The 19,415-nt window shown below is 47.4% G+C and overlaps 1 protein-coding gene across 1 annotated transcript in view; it reads left to right on the top strand.

Moving 5' to 3' along the window:
* Nucleotides 1–18,572, top strand: part of RIMS4 (regulating synaptic membrane exocytosis 4) — a 55,631-nt gene extending 37,059 nt beyond the window's left edge. Inside the window, exons 3-6 of the mRNA XM_058814844.1 lie at nt 7,825–7,937; nt 8,562–8,663; nt 8,915–9,054; nt 10,920–18,572. Of these exons, the coding sequence (XP_058670827.1) occupies nt 7,825–7,937; nt 8,562–8,663; nt 8,915–9,054; nt 10,920–11,138 (574 nt within the window). The 3' untranslated portion in view covers nt 11,139–18,572. The remainder of the gene's footprint in view (nt 1–7,824; nt 7,938–8,561; nt 8,664–8,914; nt 9,055–10,919) is intronic.
* Nucleotides 18,573–19,415: the final 843 nt, after the last annotated feature.

The raw sequence follows: 19,415 nt of genomic DNA on the forward strand, positions 1-19,415 counted from the left end.
TCAAACAACTGAGATGCATGGCTGTGTTTAGGCAACTTGCTTATTAATTTTGGCAAGTTTGTGCCATGAGAGGATAAAGAAAAAGAGGCTTTTTTATTTACAAGAACAGAACAATAATTTCTGAACCCTGGGCCCAGACACATCCCATGCACATACCAGACACAGTGGAGCAGCTCTTTAAGAATGTATCACCTCTGGAGACTTGAGATGATGGCAAATAGGTGTTTGTGTGGATGGTGTAAACGATTCCTTGAAAAGAACAAGGCAAAATGTTATCTTCTGAAAATATCTGTTGTCTGGGTGTGCCAGGGGGTGGCTGTGTTGAAGCTGTCTGGCCTCACCACCTCGCTGAACCCAAAGCAGTGGAGTTCTGTGGGAGCCAAGGTGTGCAATGTGTGAAACAGAGAGACAGGAATGGGGATTTGGTCCAAGGGAAGGACACAAAATTCTCTTCTCCTGAGAGAGCTCCTGGACAAAAGGGTGTTACACCCAGCCTGTGAAGGGAGATGAATGCCTTGCTCTGTATTTCCTCTGCACAGGCACAGCAGTGAGTGTGTGGCCATTACATGTTAGTACAATCAAGACCACTCTCAAAGTCATGTAAGACTTATAAAAAAGTGTGATATCAAGAGGAATAGAAAGGAGTATGTGGTCTGTTTTTCAAACTGATAATTCACAAAGGATGTTTAGGACTGATGTGTAAAGAGGAAAAACTGGGAAAAGATTTGGAAGGAAAAAGTAAAATAATGCACAGGAATAAACTCAAAGGGAAGGATTTTAAGAACAGGTTAGAAAAGCAGCTGTCCTAGATGGTGTAAATAAGGCTGCTCTGGCCTTGGGACCTGGGTGTGACTGGCTGACCTGTGGAGATGCGTTCTGACCATATTTCCTGTGAGTATTACAAGATTTTGACAAGCTGATTCTGCAAACGCTCCCAACAGCATAATGGGATACCTGGCATACAGAGTCCCAGGAGCAATTTAAAAATAGATTTAGAAAAGAGGTCGGACAAACTCTGCACGGACAGAAAAAGAAATTAATGATACATTTTCCCTAAAAGTGTCTGCCTCTGTACACTCTGCATGCTAATCTGCAGCCACCAGCAGGCAGGAGTGTGGAAGGGACTGAGCAGAGCCACATATGCTGTGTGAGAGGGATCAGCACAGCTGCTCTGCATTTTCCTCATGGCATTTTGCATTGAAATCAGTGTTGTCCATCTAAGCATTCAAATCCTGATCAGTTTACAAGCAAACTCTGAAAAGCTGGTTCTCCATCCAGTCATATATAAGGAGCAGCTGCTGTGCCATGAAGGGAGCGACTGCATGATTTGCCCACAGATCTTTGCAAGGAGCAGGTCAGGAAATGCTGCTACCCTGAACGAGCAGAGAGGCAAGCAGCTGGCAAGGAGCCTTTAAGCCACTCTTAAATTACTCTATAGAGGACAGATCTCATACTCCCTGACCTACAGCATGCAGCACGAGAGCACAGTCTTCAGAGGCTGCACAGATTTTGTAAATAATCAGGGTTAGGAATGTTGTGTTTAAAAGAAGAAGGTCTGGGCAGTTTCAGCCCCAGTTTGAGCACACAGCTTCTAAGATCCATAGAATGTAGAATATGCTGAGTTGGAAGGGACCCACGAGGATCCTCAAGCCCAACTCCTGGCCCTGCCCAGGACACCCCAGGAATCCACCCTGTGCCTGAGAGCGGTGTCCAAACGCCTCTAGAGCTCAGACAGGCGCAGGGCTGTGACCACTGCCCTGGGGAGCCTGTTCCAGTGCCCGACCACCCTCAGGGTGAAAATCCTTTCCCAATATCCAGTCTAACCCTGCCCTGACTCAGCTCTAAACCATTTCTTCAGGATCTGTCACAGAGGGAAAAGATCAGTACCTGCCCCTCTGCTTCCTTCCTCTCATGGGGACGTTGAAAACCACAATGAAGTCTCCCCTCAGTCTCCTCCAGAATGAGCAAGCCATGTTACCTCCAGTGTTTCCCCTCCAGTCCCATCAGCATCCTTGTGGCATCTTTTGAATAATGTTCTCTAATAGTTCAATGTCTTTTTTGTATTGTGGTGCCAAAACTGCCCCCAGGACTTGAGGTGAGGCTGCAGCAGAGCAGGGCAGGACAATCCTCTCCCTTGCTGGCAATGCTGTGTCTGATGCCCAGGATAGGACTGACCCTCCTGGCTGCCAGGGCACTGCTGATCATATTCAACTTGCCATCAACCAGGACCCCCAGGTCCCTTTCCACGGTGCTGCTATCCAGCTTCTTGTTCCCCTGTCTGTATATACAGCCAGTCTTATTCTGCATATAAACATGTCACAAAAAGACAGAAGGGCTTTATGGCTCTGTCCTCTGTGCCATAAAGCCGGGCCGGTGGTTGGTGCCTGCTCTGCACGGCCCCGCAGGAGTGCGGGAACTGCGGCGCTGCCGTGGGCTGGTGTCTCCCTCTCGCGGCTGGCCCGGCTCCCTCTGTCGCTCGGTGTGTCCCTGCTGTCGCTAGGCGTGTCTCTGATATCCCTGGCTCCGTCTGTCACTGGCTGTGTCCCTGCTGTCCTCGGCTCCCTGCTGTCCCCAGGTGTGTCCCTGCTGTCCCCGGCTCCCTGCTGTCCCCAGGTGTGTCCCCGCTGTCCTTGGCTCTCTGCTGTCCCCAGGTGTGTCCCCACTGCCATGCCTGCTCTTGTGCCGGGACACTTCAGGAACAGCAATGGTTATTTGATGCTGACTTGGTGTTTGCAGCCTGTGCTGAGCCTTGGTGGGAGCTGGTGCCTGTGCAGCCAGGGTTAACCTTGCTGCAGGTTTCTGCTGTGTTGGTGGGCTCAGAGATCCCAGGATCAATAGTATCCAGTAATATTATTATTGCTAATATCCAGTGTTATCTTTCTGCTGTCCCTGCTGTGCCTCCTTGCCTACAGCTGAAGACCGTGGTCTGAGCATCCTCCAGCAAAATGTCCTTCATTTGTCCTTGACACGCAGGAGGCATTGCTGACCTCCCTGTGCTCTCCCTCTGCCTTCTGGCCAACAACAGCATTACATTCAACTTAGGACCAATTCCACAGCAAACCCATCATCTTTAACTCTGTTAAAATCATCCCCATTTGGCTGTGGCAGAGCAGAGCCTGTAAATCATGATTAGTGAAAGCAAAGGGCCAGGGAAGAGATAATTAATTTCACTTTGCTGTTCAAAGGCTGCGCTGCCCTTGCTCAGTGGAGGATTTGTGCCCTTTAGACAAAAGGCTGACAAGTGTCACCTGTTAATCTTCTCTGTGTGCAGCTCTTTGCAGCGTGAGATGGTCCTGTCACAGGGCCCTGCTGGCTCTGGCAGCTGCTATTTGCAAGTCAGCTGCAATGCTCTCCCTCTTTATTCCTCTGGCTATTTTTAGCATTTCTCTTTAGATGCAATGAAAAAAAGACATCTCATATCAGTGATAACCAGGTTGTGTGATTGTTCCCCTTAAGGGACAGACGTGTTGGGCAATGGGAGGGGCAGGGCTTTCCAGGATTGCTCCAGTGTGTGTGAAACATCTGCTGGCTGTCACCCAGGGTGGAGACACCACTGTCACCTGCGGCAGATCCCTTCAGGAGTCTGTCTCCAGCACATCCAGCGTGTAGTGGTTCAGCTGGAGAGCTAGTTTCTGCATCAAGGGCAGGTCAGAACAGCTTGATATGTGCAAAAGGCAGGCAGGAAAAGCCTGCTGAGCCTGCAGCATGTTCCAGAGTGGCAGGGAAGGACTCTTGGGAGCATCAGGGCTGCATTTAAGGAGTTAAAAGAAGTCACAGTGCTCCCTAGAGCTCTTTTCCTCCCTGCTTTAACTGCAGGAAAAACAATTGAGGGAATAGGGAGAGCCTGTCTCAGCGATCTCACCATACATGTCCCCCTCACCTCACCATCCCAGCTTCTCTCTAAGCATTTGACAGACAGCTCACCAAGCTGAATTTGAGCATCTGAAATTTAGTCTATTCTGCTGAATCTTTCCTGCTGGGTTTAATCCACATTCATACTAAATTTCTGCTGTTTTATTTTCCCCTTCCCTCTCCCCTCAAGGGAGAAGCAGTAGCTTTCTTGGAGATAGCTTATGATTTTTCCAGAGAGAAATTGTTTCCATTCCAGGGTTATTGGCAATACCCAAATATATGTCCAGGAATTGGTCAAAGCCAAGATTTAGAGCTGCTGCTTCTAGTGTCTAATAAAGCAGGACTGCAAAAGGTCAGCCTCTGTGCAACATAGCAGCCAGTTCCACCAGCTAATGGCATAATCTATTATAGAAGTAATTCCTATGTCTTCCCTTCCCAGTCAAATGTAACAACAGTGGGGAACATTAACTGTTTAATTTAATACTGAGTTTCTTATAGTGCTAGTAAACCCATTAACTATGGCTGTTATCCAGACTGATTGAGTCTTGACCTTGGCCTGTGTTTTTAAGTGAGCTTTGCCATTCCCTTGGGATCAGCAGCTCCATTCAAGCAGCAGCTCCACTGCCCTCGTTGCAAGGCTCTGTGCTGGTGGCCCAGCCTGGGTGGCCCTGCAGCACTGTCCTGCCCTCTTGCTGTGGATTCACTGCAGAGCATTCATCATTGCAAGGTCATCCAGAGCTCTGACTCCTGAATTTATGGAGGGTAACAGCAGCCTTTGCTTTGCTGTAAGCACTTCCAGTTGCCATTGGTTCACCTTTACCCAAACAGTCCTTGTTCTTGTGCTTTTTAACACTGTCCTTCATACTCTGCTGCTTTTTTCCTCTATATCATTGATGCAGGCTGCAGCATCAGCTGCTCTGTTAGCAGGTATTTTTGCTTTTTCCTGAGCTGCCCCAGCTGCTGGGCAGAGCCTTTGCTAGCAGCATTTGTAGTTAGCATCACATAACAGCTTGGAAGGGACCTTAAATATCATCTGGTTCCAGCCCTGCTGCCTTGGGCAGGGACACCTCCTGCTAGAGCAGAGGAGAGATGGGCTGGTGTGAGAGCGCAGGTGCCTCCTCTCACACAGGAATAGTGCAGAGGAGTGCTTGGCATCAGCCTTTGATGTGATTCTCCCTGGCAGGTAAGAGGAAATGGTTTATTGAATTGTTTTGAGTGTTCAGGGGCCAGAGGGGTTTCTGTGGGTGGTCTTCTCCCCACTTTGTGTGTCCTCTGCAGTAACATGGCTGGACTTCCCTCTAGAGAGGAATTGCTCCAAGACCTGGTTCTGGGTGTGCTGTGAACTCTCATAGCCCTCAGCTTCACCCAGTCCTGGGCTTCCCTTCCTCTGTCCTGGTCCTCAGCATCTTGCTAATTAGCCCAAGCATCTGTTCTGAGCACAGCAGTGAACATTTCCCTGAACAGCCATGAGTTGTCTTGCCAGATTGTTATTTACGTGCTGGTTCAGGTCACACACTCCCCAGGGCAGGAGTGAGACCCGAGTTTGGCCCATTTGTCTTCCATGAGTTGAAGAGAATAAAGAAAACATTTACCTTCTGGCTGATGGTCCATTCATCTTGTGCTGCATCTTACGTCTTTGTCTGTCAGATCTTTCTTTTTCCTGCACTATTTTGAGTTCTCTAGGCACTAGTTTTCATCCTTTTTTGACTGTCTGTGTGCAGCCCAAAATGCCTGAGCCAGCAGGGTCACGGAGTCTCGCTGGTCCTCATGTGCACAGAACTCACTTCTTCCCTCCTTGTATGGGCAAATCACGAGCCTGATAAAGCCTGTCTGGCTCTGGGCTCCCTCTTCTCTGCTTCCCCCATGCCATGTCCCTGCAGATTTTCCAGCCCTGGGGCTCTCTCTCTCTCTGTGTGCACAGTTTATCCTGGGGAGCCACAAATCAGCAACTCTGCCCTGGTCCCAGGGATGGCTGCCATGGGGGGCTGACAGATGCCAGGTGGGTGGTGGGGCAGGAATTGTGTGCCCACAGGGAGCAGAGTGTGGTCCTGGACATTGGGGATGCACCTTGTGCTGGTAGGCAGTTGGTGTCACAGGAAACTGAGAAAAATGCTAAGCCTTCTCTGCAACAAATGCCAAATAAATGCTGTTTCTGTTGTATCTCAAAATATCACCTGGAGTGTTTGGTGCAAACAGTGGATGCAGAGTGAAAGAAACACTGAACAGAGGAAAATACACCCAAGCAGAGCCCCTCCCAAGCCTGTCACCCAGGATGCTGAGACTCCCTCATCCCTTTGCACAAAGGTGACATTCGTGAAGAGCTCAAGGGCAGGTTTTTCCATGCTGATGGCTCAGCAGCTCTGCCTGCCCAGCAGCAATAACCAGGTTTCTCAAAGAGCCAGGTCAGTGTAGAGGGGAGGTGCAGTATTCTGTGGAAAAGTTGGGCCATTTAATGCAGTGCCCCTGTCACAGGGAGCAAAGCCACCCCATGAACCCATGCTAGTGACATGTCCTCTTCAGTCCCCACGAGTGGTGAGCTGCTGAGGTGTGTGTGCTGGCATCCTCCTTCCCTGTCAGAATAAATAAATACTCCCATTGGGCTGAGAGCAGGTCTGCAAATAGCTGAAATCCCAACCTGAAATTAACACACTGCTGCTTGAATGGGGTTGGAAAAGAATTCCTTTTCTTTTTAATGTCTTTTAAATGTAACTGGCTAGCAGGGGGGCATCAGCAAGGCTTTGTGGCTGACTCAGCTGTGTGAGAGCCTGCCCACCCCGCAGGCAGGGCTGCTCTCTGCCGTCACTTGTACCCAACCTGCAGCCTCCTCACAGCTTCATTGTGAGAAAGGGATTTGGGGGACGGGGGCTGCATCACTCCCTGGCTAATTGCCCCCATTCAGGGAAGTTTGGAGAAGTGGAGGAGGTTTGTCATTGTGCCTGGCTTTGGCACGCAGCAGGCAGAGAGCAGCACCCGGCACGGCAGCGTGGGTATCCCAGCACACAGCTCCTGACGTGGCTGAGCAGCTGTGTCATGGCTTGGCAGATGCCTGTGGGACAAATGTAGGTGTCAAATGCTGGCCTCAAGCCTCCTCCTTACCATTTGCAGCAAGTTCTTCTACAACCTCCAAAGCAGCTGCGTAAATCAGGGTACAGCTGGGTAAATCTTCATTTGTATCAGTGTACCACAGAGTTTGACTCTTTTGTGTGGCTACATGCACATCCCAGTGCAGTGACCAGTACCTTTAGCTTGCCATGGGCCAACCTCAGTGCCTAGAGATGAGTTTTGGAGGCTCTGTCCTCCCAACAGCTTTTGTTTTGCTGTGGTGGCTGTGGCAGAGACACTGCTGGTGTTTGAGGATGTTGTCCTATTGCCACCCGTATTCAGATCCTCTTTGTGGCTACAGTTGTGGAAGCAGATATGAAGACCACAGTGTGGGTAGGGTGGATGCTTCTGGTGTTGAGCAGGAGGAAATGAGACCGTCTAATCAAAAAGGAGATGTATTGCTCTGTGTGTGTGATAAATGGATGGGGAATTGAGTCCCAAGGGGATTGATGCTTGCCCTGCTCATCTCACTTTTAACTGCTGCTCTAGATGGATTATTTCCTCTGCAGAAATGAGGATTGGGAAGGAATGGCTACCAAGAGACATCCTATAAGCTATTCTAGCAATCTGTTACCTGGAGAGGTGACAGCCACATATGAGCCTGAGATAGCAGAGATTTTCCTTAGAGACAATTAGTTATAACTAAACAAATATTGACCAGCTGGTGACTGCAGCCTTTATTGGGGTTTTTGAATGAGGAAAGAGATTTTAAATGCATTCCATCTAACTAAACTGTGTGGAAACCATCGAGTTTTTGCTCAAAAAAGACTCCATAGACGTCATTCATTTAGAAGATAAATCTGGTTCTTTAGTTACTGAGTTGCTTTAAAATGCAGATTAACCACTAGCCAAAATAATTTTCTCTTGCAGCTTGAATTTCAGTGGAGTCCATCTGGCATCTGCTGGGCAGTTTAGTGACTTCCTGGGGAGCATGGGCCCTGCACAGTTTGTTGGCCGTCAGACCTTGGCCACCACCTCGATGGGTAAGGAACACAAAGGAGTTGGGTGGCTTTAACTGAGCCTTGAGCAGACAGCTCCTACAAAGCCACCTAATAATGTGTCCAGCATCTGCTGATCTAACACTGTCCTGCTCCATTTCTCTGTTAAATTGAGTGAGCTTGGCTGAAAGGTTTTGCTGACTGCAGCAAACGTGGCATTAGGAGGAGAGCAGCAGCTTTATGCTTTTCTCCCTGAGCTCTGAAAGGCACAGACTGAGTAAAATGCAGCTAAAATCCTGAAAATGCAACTTGTGGGGTTTTTCTTTCTCTAAGGCCCATCAGGCTCTGTAAGAATTTTGTTATGGTCCACTATAATTGCATTTTCCAAAGCAGCTTGCAGTCCTAGGTTCTTCCATTTGGGAGAGATGAGAAGCTTGCTGCCACAAAGAGTAGGAGGCAGAGCCACCAATGCCATTTTAGAGGGCTCCCAGTGAAGTTTGCTGTAGAAAATGTGGCCTGGAATCGCTGTGGAGCTGCTCCAGAGTAATACAGGAGGAAATCAGGCACATACATGTGCAGGAGGGACATGAAGACTGTTTTTAAAAGATTTTTGTAACCCAAAGAGTATTATTTTGAAAGTCTTCTATGTATTTTGACATTTTGGTTTAGGGGATGTGGAAATTGGCTTGCAAGAGCGAAATGGACAGCTTGAAGTGGATATCATTCAGGCTCGAGGACTGACACCAAAACCCGGCTCCAAAACACTGCCAGGTAGGATGTTTTGATCTCCTACAGCACCTCCCTGAGCCCCAGCCTCCCACAATGCTTGTGAACCGGGAAAATTTGAATTTTTACTTGGCAGGACTAAGCAGCATATGCGTGGTACTGCAAACGAGGCTGCTTGGGCAAATCTTTTCCCTTCTGTAACTGCCTTCTTTAGAAACACCTGAGACATGCCACACTGTCTTTTCTAAAGTGAGCATGAAGATTTTCTTCATATTTGACCATGTTCTTTGTTCCAGCTGCTTACATCAAGGCTTACCTGCTAGAGAATGGCGTGTGCATTGCGAAAAAGAAGACAAAAGTGGCTCGCAAGTCACTGGACCCTTTGTACAATCAGGTGTTGCTGTTTGCTGAGAGTCCCCAGGGCAAAGTATTACAGGTAAGATGAGCAAGTCTCAGGTCTGCCCCTCTCTCTCTTCCACCTCTCATGGAAGGTACTGAGTCCTGTCATGCTGGTTAATTAACATAGATGAGAAAAAGCCAATGTTTGCATTGAACCAAATGCATTCATTATGAACTTAACAAAGGGAAAGGAATCCCTCTTTCTTCATACTCAAGCTGATGATTATTTGACACCTTGCCAGGTACCATGACTGCCTACCAGGAAATTATTGATTTTTAATTTTTTTAATTCTTTTTTTCCCACCCAGTTAAGATGCTAAAATGATCTTGCAGCATGGGTTGCCTTCTATGCTTATACACATTCAGGGCACTCTGCTTTGCCATCACCCAATTACATATCTTACCTTTTTATACCTTTTTTGTTACTGCCATGTGTTTTCTGCCATACTCATATTTTCATATACTCTGTACCTATGTTTCCAGAGCAAAGAGTGATTTGCATTGTTAAATCTTATAAAAATAATTTCCATCCAATAAAGCCTGGCTAAAATCTGTTTGTAATACTAATGTAATTAATCCTTGAGTTTCTATTCTTTACCTCCACTGGTGTCTAAATTGCCAGCTAACCTGCTGGACCCTTTTCTTCAGTAACTTCTACCTCATTTACCTTGATTAGGAGCATTTTCCCCTGATGCAACAAAACTGCACTTTTATGACTGGGAAATGGAGTGGGACCTGGCTTGGTCTGCTCTTGCCTTTCATGGGTTTCCTTACCTGCTGCCTTGCTGCCAGGAAAGGCACTTATTCCAAGAATAAATTGAGGAGCTTGGCTTTTTTTGCTAATGGACATGTCACCAAACCCTCTTTGTGCAGTGCCTTGCTCCATCTCCTGCTGAGATGTGAACTTTTGGTTTTTGATTGACATTCATTGTCTCTCCTACCTCATTTTACAGAAAACTGCAGTGTTGTGGTTGTAAGGAGCTTAGGGAAAGAAGCTGTCAGGATTATCCAGAGATCACTAATTGTCATCATAACCCATCCTACTCATCCTCTCCTCCTCAGAGCATGGACTCACTCTGCAGTCAGTCGTCACCTTTGTCACGACAGGGCCACCTGGCCAGACCTCCAGCATGCCTAAGCCCATGACCCTCACTGCATTTGTTCTTCCACCCACTGGTCTCCATCGTGTCGTAAGTGTGACTCAGCTTTCCCTGCTCCTCTGCCAGCTCTGTCATTGCCCTTCCCCTGTGTCTGTGAGCCATTCTGGGCCGTCTGTCCTGCTTGCCCTGCATGTCACTCACGTGTGCCCCTCGTGTCGTGTCGGGTCCCTAGCTCCTGCCCTTCTCCAGGTGAGTGGCCATGCCTCATCTCCATCTGCCCCATGGCACAAGCTCTGTGTGCAGAAGTTAAAACATGCTCTTCTCCTCAAACTGTTGGCTTTTGGCCCAAGTTGTTGCCCACCTTTTTTTTTGCTGGTTTATTTTTCCAGATCAGGAGCTCCTCCTCCCCTTATCCTCCAGGCCACTTTTTGGTGTCCAAGGCCTGTTATATGGCAGGACCAGATTTTACCTGCAGGTGTTGGACTGCAGCCCTGAGGAGACTTCGTGCAGGTGCTGCCCCTGCCCAGCAGAATGGTGTCTTATCCACATTCACATTCACCTCTGCTCCATGGGAGAAAAAAAATCCAATAACATTAGGATTTGTAAACATGCTTAAAATAAAAAAGTAGTATCATCAGGCAGAGCTTTACGTTGCCTGTTGGTAGAGTAAATATTTCTGGTCATCTCAGGCTGTAGCAAAACTCCAGAAAGTTGGATGAGTCGAAGGATTGGTCAGACTTGTGCTTCCCAAGGAAGTGTGAAAGTTGGAGGATTAACTGTGCTCCCCCTTCTTGTCCCTAAGGTGATAGTCTGGGGAAACTATGGACGCATGGAGCGCAAGCACTTCATGGGAGTGGCCAGGGTTCTCCTGGAAGAACTGGATTTGTCAACTTTAGCAATCGGCTGGTACAAGCTCTTCCCAACCTCCTCGATGGTAGATCCCACCACAGGCCCGCTCCTGCGCCAGTCCTCCCAGCTTTCCCTGGAGAGCACAGTGGGACCCTGCTGTGACAGGTCTTAGTGAGTAAGGAAGGGGGAACTGCTTTTGTTTTTTAAACATGCTGTCAAGGTTTTGTTTGCTGGAACTCTGACCTCAAGCGCAATGCATGTTCAATCAGTTCTTGTGGAGCTGGAAGAGGAGGATAACCCAGTGACCTTAGACAGAAGACGAGGGGGAGGGCACTGTGCCCTCTCCATCCGAGGAGGAGGTGCCATGGGGCATGAGTCCTAGTTGTCAAATTAGACATACACCTCTTGTTTCACTTCTCTCGCTGTCATTCTTGGACCCTTGTTTCAGATCAATATTAACCCTGGAAAAGTTGCAGCATTCGAAAGAATTTGGGGGGAGTAAGGAATTGATTTCTCTTAGCTGTGCGTGTTAGAAATTTCTAATATGAATTCTTTCACAAGAAAGTACCTGAAAAATTTTGAGGTCATCATCTGGCCTAAAAAAGAGCAGGAACGGAAAGTTTAAGAGGAAGCGTTAGGTCTTTTTATAATGTCTTTCTTTCTGAGAGGAAGAAGAAGAAAAAAACCTGCAACTCTTTCTTTAGAATCAGTTCCCTGTCACTGAGTCATGTTAGCTGTAACACTGTCGTTGCTGTGTTTTCAAACTGTGCCAAATTACCAGCAAGTGTCTTTACTGCATTACGTGTCTAACACTGCTGATGAAGCATACTTGGTGGGAGAACAAGTAGCACCCACTTAGAGCAGACAGTTTAAACAGAGTTCAAGTTTAGCAGGCTAATTAACCACAATTTTGCTCAGAAAAAAACCCCAAAACACTAGAAGTGGGAGCTGAACATCACACTTGCAGCTTGAGGTGTTTTGTATTGTCAGATAAGACATTCTGCAGTTTGCTGACTCCCTTACTTGTTGCTGTGCATCTTTCAGTCATGATGTCTTCTATCTCCTGCCTTTTTCCTTCATCTCCTTGGTACTGGTACATATCTGCTGGAGATGCTGCCCTTCCTTCCCAGACCTGAAACAGGACTGTTTGTTTTATTCTGCCATGGGAGAGGAAATGGGGGGTGCTGGGGGTGCACAAGAACAGAATCTCAGTTTGCCATCTGAGAAAAAGGTGCTGGAGAGCCCACAACCTTCCCTGTGGAGAGAGGGGAGCTTTAGGCAGTCCTGGCACTACACAGGCGTCGACAATTGTCCTGCAGGAGGAGACGTGATCCCCAAAGTACAGAGAGGAATGAGGAGAGTGAGGAATGTGACGGCACAGTGGTCACAGCACGTGTGTTCTGTTCATGAAATGAGTAAAGCACATTTGCTGAGCTGTGGCAGCTGCTGCCAGCAGAGCCATGTGCTGGAGGAAGTGCTCTGGATCCTTCAGACGCTTAAATTATCCAGAATCACAGAGAATCTCCAAAGATTTTCTGTTGATAGCTCTGTTTTGGCTAGGTTTTGTCTTAGTTCCTGAATGAGGATTTGATGACTGCTGTCCCAGAATAAACTTTTAGAGATGTTTTGCTTTGTGGTTTAAAAGTGAAGGTCCCGTGTCCCATGTAGGAATGAGCAGATTCTTGGCCTGTCATAGAGCATTTATTTCTGCATGTGGACCTCAGCTTTTTTAGAGTAAAAGCATGAGTGTTGAGTGGATGGTAAAAGCAGTTGCTTTTGGTCCTAGCTTGTCTATGGCATTTTAAATTATTTTGAGATAAATTACAGGATAGATGCAAAAATTATATAGGCCTTACAATAATCTGTAAAAAAATATAGAATATAAAGGAGAGGGAAGGAGGACAAGGGACATAGAATGACTAATTTTTTGATTCTTCAGTGGCAAAAGCCTCAACATTTCAGATAAATCTCTTAATTTCCTTGATCAAATATGTCTCTGGCCTCTCACTAATTATTTTTTCTAATGTATTAGACAATTTCTATATATTAGCTGAAGAAAGTTTGTTGCATGCTGGTCAAACTATGTTGTGGCGCTCTCTCTTTTATTTTTATTTTTAAAAAAGAAGCACATTTACTGTAATTCAAGTCAGCATCTTTTCCTCTTGGTATGTAGTGAGTACTAGGCAATATTGTACAATATGTGTATGAACTAGAATAGATTAGGTAGATTTAGTGGTTTGTAGCACTGGATCTTTTAATAACTATGACTTTAAAAGGACTGTGGGGAGCTCCAGGTACACACCAGACCTGGCAACAGGACTTCTGTCTTAAGTTATGCCAAAAGCTTTGTATTGGTACTGAGTTTGGACATTATATACCAGTAAGAGCTAAGTTAATCCTGAGTTTCCTGTGCCCAGTAAGACGAATGCAGCATTTTTGCAGTTTTTAATGGGGAGTAGGAGACTATAAATGCCAAAAATATTTCCCCAGAAAACTTTGTTTAACGACTGTCTGTCGAAAAGCTCAGTTCTGTGTGCCTGGCAGATGCAGCTTGTCTCTGTTTTCTGCCCCTCTGAAAGCTCTGCAGGCTCAGTGATGATCAATTTAGTTACCACAGGACTCCTTACACCGAGGACTATCTTCCGTCTGGTTTTAATCACGCTGAAGGGTCACTGTCAGGGTGAAATAAAGAAGTTATGGTTCTAGTTGTGTTATTTTTGTTAACATCTCCAATTCTGCCATTTGGAGGCAGTTTCACAGTCTGCTCCATGCGATTTTCTTCTGCATTTTTGACGTGGTTGATTGTGGTCCAGTGCTTTTGTTTGACTCTCTCCAAGTCCTGTTTCTCCCCAGTAAGTGAACCCTGCAATCCCTGGCTGCCAAGCACAGCACAGTCACATGGACTGGCAAGTGCTTCCTTCACAAAGCAGACTCACAGGAGCACTTCTGCAAGAGCCCACAGGACACACAGTGAGGCTGGGGGAGTTCCATGGTACCCTGCAGTTAAATTCTTGCTTCACCCATACACAATTCCTGCACTGGCCATGGGGCATTGGAGTTAAAAAAGAACTCTGCAAGTTGCCCATTGATTGAAGACTCCCAGTGTAGTATCCAAGACAAGTCTCAGGCTTGGAATAGCCTATGTTTATAAAGCCTAACCCAATTTTACCCAAAAAAATTTGGCTGCCCAGTTTCTGTCTAAGGTGATGTGGTGTGAGAGTTGGGATAACCAGTGTGGTCGTGCATAAAGCAGTGTTTTGCCATAGTGATGAGCAGCTGAAAACTGAATTTTTGTCCCCTTTGCAATCCCTGGCTGAGTCCTTTCCTGTGCCTGAGTTTTGCTGTTGGTTACAGCCAGGGAGGGAGAGAGGGAGAGCAGGAGACTTAAATAAAAGAACAAAAAGGTGTCACAGTAGTTTTGGTTGGTGAGTGATTATGAGGGATGAGACTGAGGAGGGATAAATACCTGCCCAACTCAGGGGTGATTCTCTGTTCCTTGTGCATGAACTGCTACATTGTAAAGGTAATGGGAGCATTGCTGGTCAAAAAACCCATGGAGAGCCAATCCCTGAATGTTACCTGCATTATGGAAAACAAAGAAATCTTGATGCTGAGAGCAGAATGATCTCTCCCCAGTGGGAATCCCCTGCACACAGGGAGAGCAGCCTTGCATGTGGCTTTGTCCTCTTTGTGCTCTGAGCAAAAAGCAGCCATGACCATGGTCCTGGTTTGTTCAGGAAAAGAAAATGTGATATTTTCCCAGTCTCCTGGTGTTTCTTTCCCTTTGCCCCAACACAGCTGGGATGGCCAAGGTCCTCACTCTGCAATTCCATCCATGGATCCTCATCCTGCAGCTGGGGCTGCTGGAGCATCCCTTTGCACTGCAGGCACTGTGGGCAGGGTCAGGGCCAGCATTTCTTGGCCATGGATTGTTTCAAAGGACACTGCAGAATTATCTGCTTTGAGTGAAAATATATATTTATTGTTCCTAGCTACCAGATCCTTTATCATTGTACTGTTCTAAATTTGCAGGTCTTCTGGAGTATGAATATCACAAGTTCCTGTAAAGGAGCTGTTTTTAAGATGTTGAGGCAGTTAACAGAATCTCAACCTAGGCATGTTTAGTAATGTTTAGACAGCAAGACAACTTTTTTATGAGACTCATTTTAAGTTAGTTTATTACATGCTGTTGGTAATATTTTAAAACAGGAAAAATATTTTTCTTTAAAGACAAAATGATATGTATGTTTTTTAACAGGTAACATAATTTAGTGTTTTCAAAACTGTTTGATGTTCTTGGTATGAAGTTTACTCATTCTTTTGATTTCTATGTTCCTTGTTATATTTTATCAACTTTTTTCCAAAAGAAAAGAGGCATATGTAAATAAACACCAGAAAAGAGTCCTATAAGAAATTCTGTTCAAACTGGCCATAAAATTATTAGTAAATATTTGTTATTGTTCATTAACTCTCAGCTACTTTGTTGAAAGAATAGATGTTGTATTTTCAAGATGAGAACTACTTAGCTAGTTTTGTCATAATCCTGTACTCTGTATAAAAATCTTTTTATAAACAAAGTCTAATAGGCTACCAAGCAATAATATATTCCATTGGGTGTGCACAGATTGTGACTTGCAGGCTGTAGTACATATTGTTGATACAGTTTATAATTGTCTTCAATCTGAACAACATCACTTTTGAAAAAGATCCATATTAACTTTGATTGTAAAAAAACAAAGACCAGGCTGTTGCCCTGTGAGATATATTCATTCTATAGATTCTCTGTGAGTGTCTGTGCCCATCAACATGAGATCTCTCTTAGGTGAAGAAAGAAACAGCTGTAGGTGACTTCATACTACAGAGGTAAAAAATAGTTTCAGTATAAACTTCATGACTGTTTCAATCTCCTGTTTTTCTTAGGCTATCTAGTATTTGTAACTTGACGAGAATGGATCCCACTGCCATTGTAGCCCTGATAAAGCAAAAAAGCCTTTGCACTCTGGGGCCACTTGAGTTCTGCCTGACAGCTGCCTAATTTTCCTCAAGATACCTGGGGCAGGCTAAAGGGAGGGTTTTTTTCAGAGCAGCAGGTTGGGCTGCTCTTCTTTGAAGGCTCTGTGGGTTATTTTGTCCATTTCATAGGTGGTATTTGTCCATTTTGTTAGAAAATTCCACCCAAGGCAGAGAGGTTGCACCTTTGCAGGGGATCAGGGGGGACCAAGGTGTAAAACAGGCACAGGCTGCTCTGTGCCTTGCTTCAGAAATTTGCTAGTGCTGGGCTCTCTGATTTTTTTAAAGTATACTGAATTTTAAGTCAGTTCCATCATTGATGCAGTGATAGAATAAAAGAGCTTCAAAACAGCATCCCAGTCCGTTGCCTGTGGATTCCTCCCAGCATTTCCCAGGGACAAGTGTCCATGTTGTTCTCAAGATTGCCAGGCTGCTGGCTGTGCAGGCAGCAGGTCCCAGTGGTGCTGGGAGCCCCAAGGAATGCTGGAAGAGTTCCTGTTTTTTGTGAAATGCTTTGAAAAGAGACAGAGAGAGATGTGTGTGAATGCAAAGTGCCATCAGTGGAGGAGTCCAGGGCCTATTGTCACCTGGAGGGAGCATCTAGAATGAAATTGCAGCTGCCAGATTTGAGGCAAGCATTTGGAAATGAGAATGATCAGTGAAAAGAGGATGATCAGTGAAAGGTTTTTTGTGTTTACCCCAGTGCACACCTGCCAGGGTGTGTGTCTGTGAACACGGTGATTCCACAGGGAGTTTGCAAGTGATTAGGTGTTCTCAGAATGTGGCTTCAGCTCTCACTGCCAGACTCCTCTGCTCAGAGGCCACGTCCCAGTCACCACCAGGCAGCCTCAGATCCATCCCCAGCTGCTCACCCAGGACAGCAGCATCACACTCACCCTGGGGAACCTCCACTCTTCCCACAGTACGGGCACCCTCTGCCCTCCCTTGCCCGTGGTAGCTGCTTTTATCCTGGTGGAGGAGAGGAACTGGGGAGTTTCTTTGTAGCATTTGGTTCTTTGCACTTTAGTGGCTGAAACAGAAGGACCTTGCACCAGCCCTTTCCAGAGCACCAGCAAACAGAGGCAGTGACCCCAGGACTTTCCCTTTGTGACTTTCCAGTGGCTAAAATGGCAACCAAAGCAGTCCAGCTTGGCAAGGTCCATGGACAGCCTTGGCATTTACTCTGGGTGTGTTACACGGGCTGAGCCCCCTGTGCAGGGGCAGGGAAGGGCTGTGTCTGGCAGAGAGGCTGTGTGGGCACACACTGAGCCCAGGCACCTGTGAGCTCCACTCACTGAGCCATGGTGGCAGCAGAACCAACCAAGAGAATGACTGAGGCACACCTTGCTGAAGCCATCCCACAAGCTCTGCAGGAGCTGGTTTGTGTGGTTGCTTGGGCACCAAATGTTAGGATATCTGCCCATGGGGACTCCAGGTCTCACTAAATGCCTGCCTGGAGCTTCAAATCCTTCAGCAGTTTTTTTCTTTGAGGTGTTGCTTCTGATCCAGTGCTTGCACGCTGGTCTCTTCTTTGGTGATTCCATCCTCTTGACCTGGAGCTGGTTTTAGCTTTGGAGCCAGGGAAAGTGAGGTTTGGAGGGTGAATCTTAAGGCATGTTCCCCTAGCCTCACCACACTGGGATTGTCTTCCTCCTGCTCCTTGCCTGGTGAAAGGGCATTCTGGGGATGCAGTGCCTCCCTGAGACCCCTCACGCAGCACTGCCATGGCCTGCCACCCACCAGGGATGCCCATGTCCTGCCAATGTATTCAAACTGCTCCCTTTCCCATCCTTGGAAGGAGCCAGGGCTCCTCTGCAGGGCTGGGCAGCCCAGGCAGGCAGGGTGTGCCATGCCTGACAGCCAGGAGAGGACAGGGAGCTGCCTCTGGGCTGGGAGAAGGGAGCTCCCAGTGAGCTTTCCTCTGCCTTCCCTTTGCTTTCCCCAGCACCCTCTGCTCCCTCCATGGGTCCCCACTGCCCTCTGGACTCGAGGCCTTATTCCAGCCCGAGGGGGCTGAGGCTGCCCACACATCCCTGCACTGACACATCCATCCCCCACGGTGTGGCAGAGCTGGCCTCTGCTCAGGGATGGATCAGCCATCCCCTGCCCATCCCTGTCCCTGCCCCACTGCCAGGGCCTGGCCGCTGCAGGGAAATCTGCTTTCACAGGTTCAACCTTTTTACTTCATTACTCCTCCACAAAACCCAGTGACTTTGCAGGCACACTGCAACACTCCTCTTCCTTTTCCCTAGGAGTGGGGGCAGCTGAGATCTGCTCTTTTTGGCCTCTACAACCCTCTCCAAAACTTTCTGGAGGTTTTTAACATCATTTGGTGGGGTGTAATCTCTGTGGAGCCAGAGGGAGCACAGGCAATGGAGCTGGCAGCCTGCTAGCCCAGGTGGCTTGGAGGTGCCTGGGCTGCCTTGGGTGGAAGGTGGGACACTGGCCACTCGTCTGTAGTCAGGAGAGGATTCTGCTATACTTTTTTCCTGTCTGTAGGTTTTATTCAGACAATATGTAATGAATAAGTGATTTACAATTCAGTGTTAAGCTAATGAAAACGTTGATAATGGTGATAATAAAACCTTTTTTTTTCCTATGGTGTGTTGGAGGTTTTCTTTGGAGTGTGTCTGCCCTCTCTGTTGTCACCACCGTTATCTTCAACCTGGGATTTCAGCTGGACCCTTCCTTCTCCTTGTGCCTGTAGGGAATGAGAGCAGCTCAGCCTGGTGTGTCCAGTGCTCTGTGGAAGAGCTGTCACCCTGGCTCCCTCAATCAGCCCCTGCTTCAAACCTGCATTTCCCTGAGCCACTTCTGGATGTAATTTGGCCACGGACATCTCCAGGCACAGAGCTAAGCTTGCTCCCATTTGTGCTCTGCTCACCACCCCAGTCTAAAGCTCCTGCTGTTTTCTTTTCATGACCCTTCATGGTCAGCCCTGGCCACTCCAGGGTGATTTTGAAACCCTGGAGGTGAAGACTCTACTGGCAGAAAAAAGCCACCCCTGGCCCAGGCTGTTGGGAGCATCCAGGGTGGGTGCAGGGGAGCCTGGGGACCCCAGGGAAGGACCCTCAGATGTTACTGGGTGTGCAGCTGTGCCTGGATGACCTGGAGCTGTGAGCCCTTGGGTGGGAAATGTCTGGGGGATGCTGCTAGAGGGGTCTGTGGAGGAGGTGGTGGTGCTGACAATAGGCACCGTTCTCTGGACAGCTACTGCAAGTCCTTGTCCTGTGGGAATGAGGAATCACAAAGCCATAGTTCACTAAGGATTTCTTAAAAGGTGTTTGTCATGCCTCCAAATCCCTCTGCTGGTCACCAGGGTGAGACCAAGGGGCCTGCCCCAGCTACAGTCCCTGGGGGAGCAGTGATGGAAGGGGAGGAGGAAGAGGAGGAGGAGGAGGAGGGTTTCTCCAGAGTGTCAAGGGGCAGCCCAGCATCT

The sequence above is a fragment of the Ammospiza caudacuta genome, chromosome 15, assembly GCF_027887145.1.
Source record: "Ammospiza caudacuta isolate bAmmCau1 chromosome 15, bAmmCau1.pri, whole genome shotgun sequence".
NCBI classification, from domain to species: domain Eukaryota; kingdom Metazoa; phylum Chordata; class Aves; order Passeriformes; family Passerellidae; genus Ammospiza; species Ammospiza caudacuta.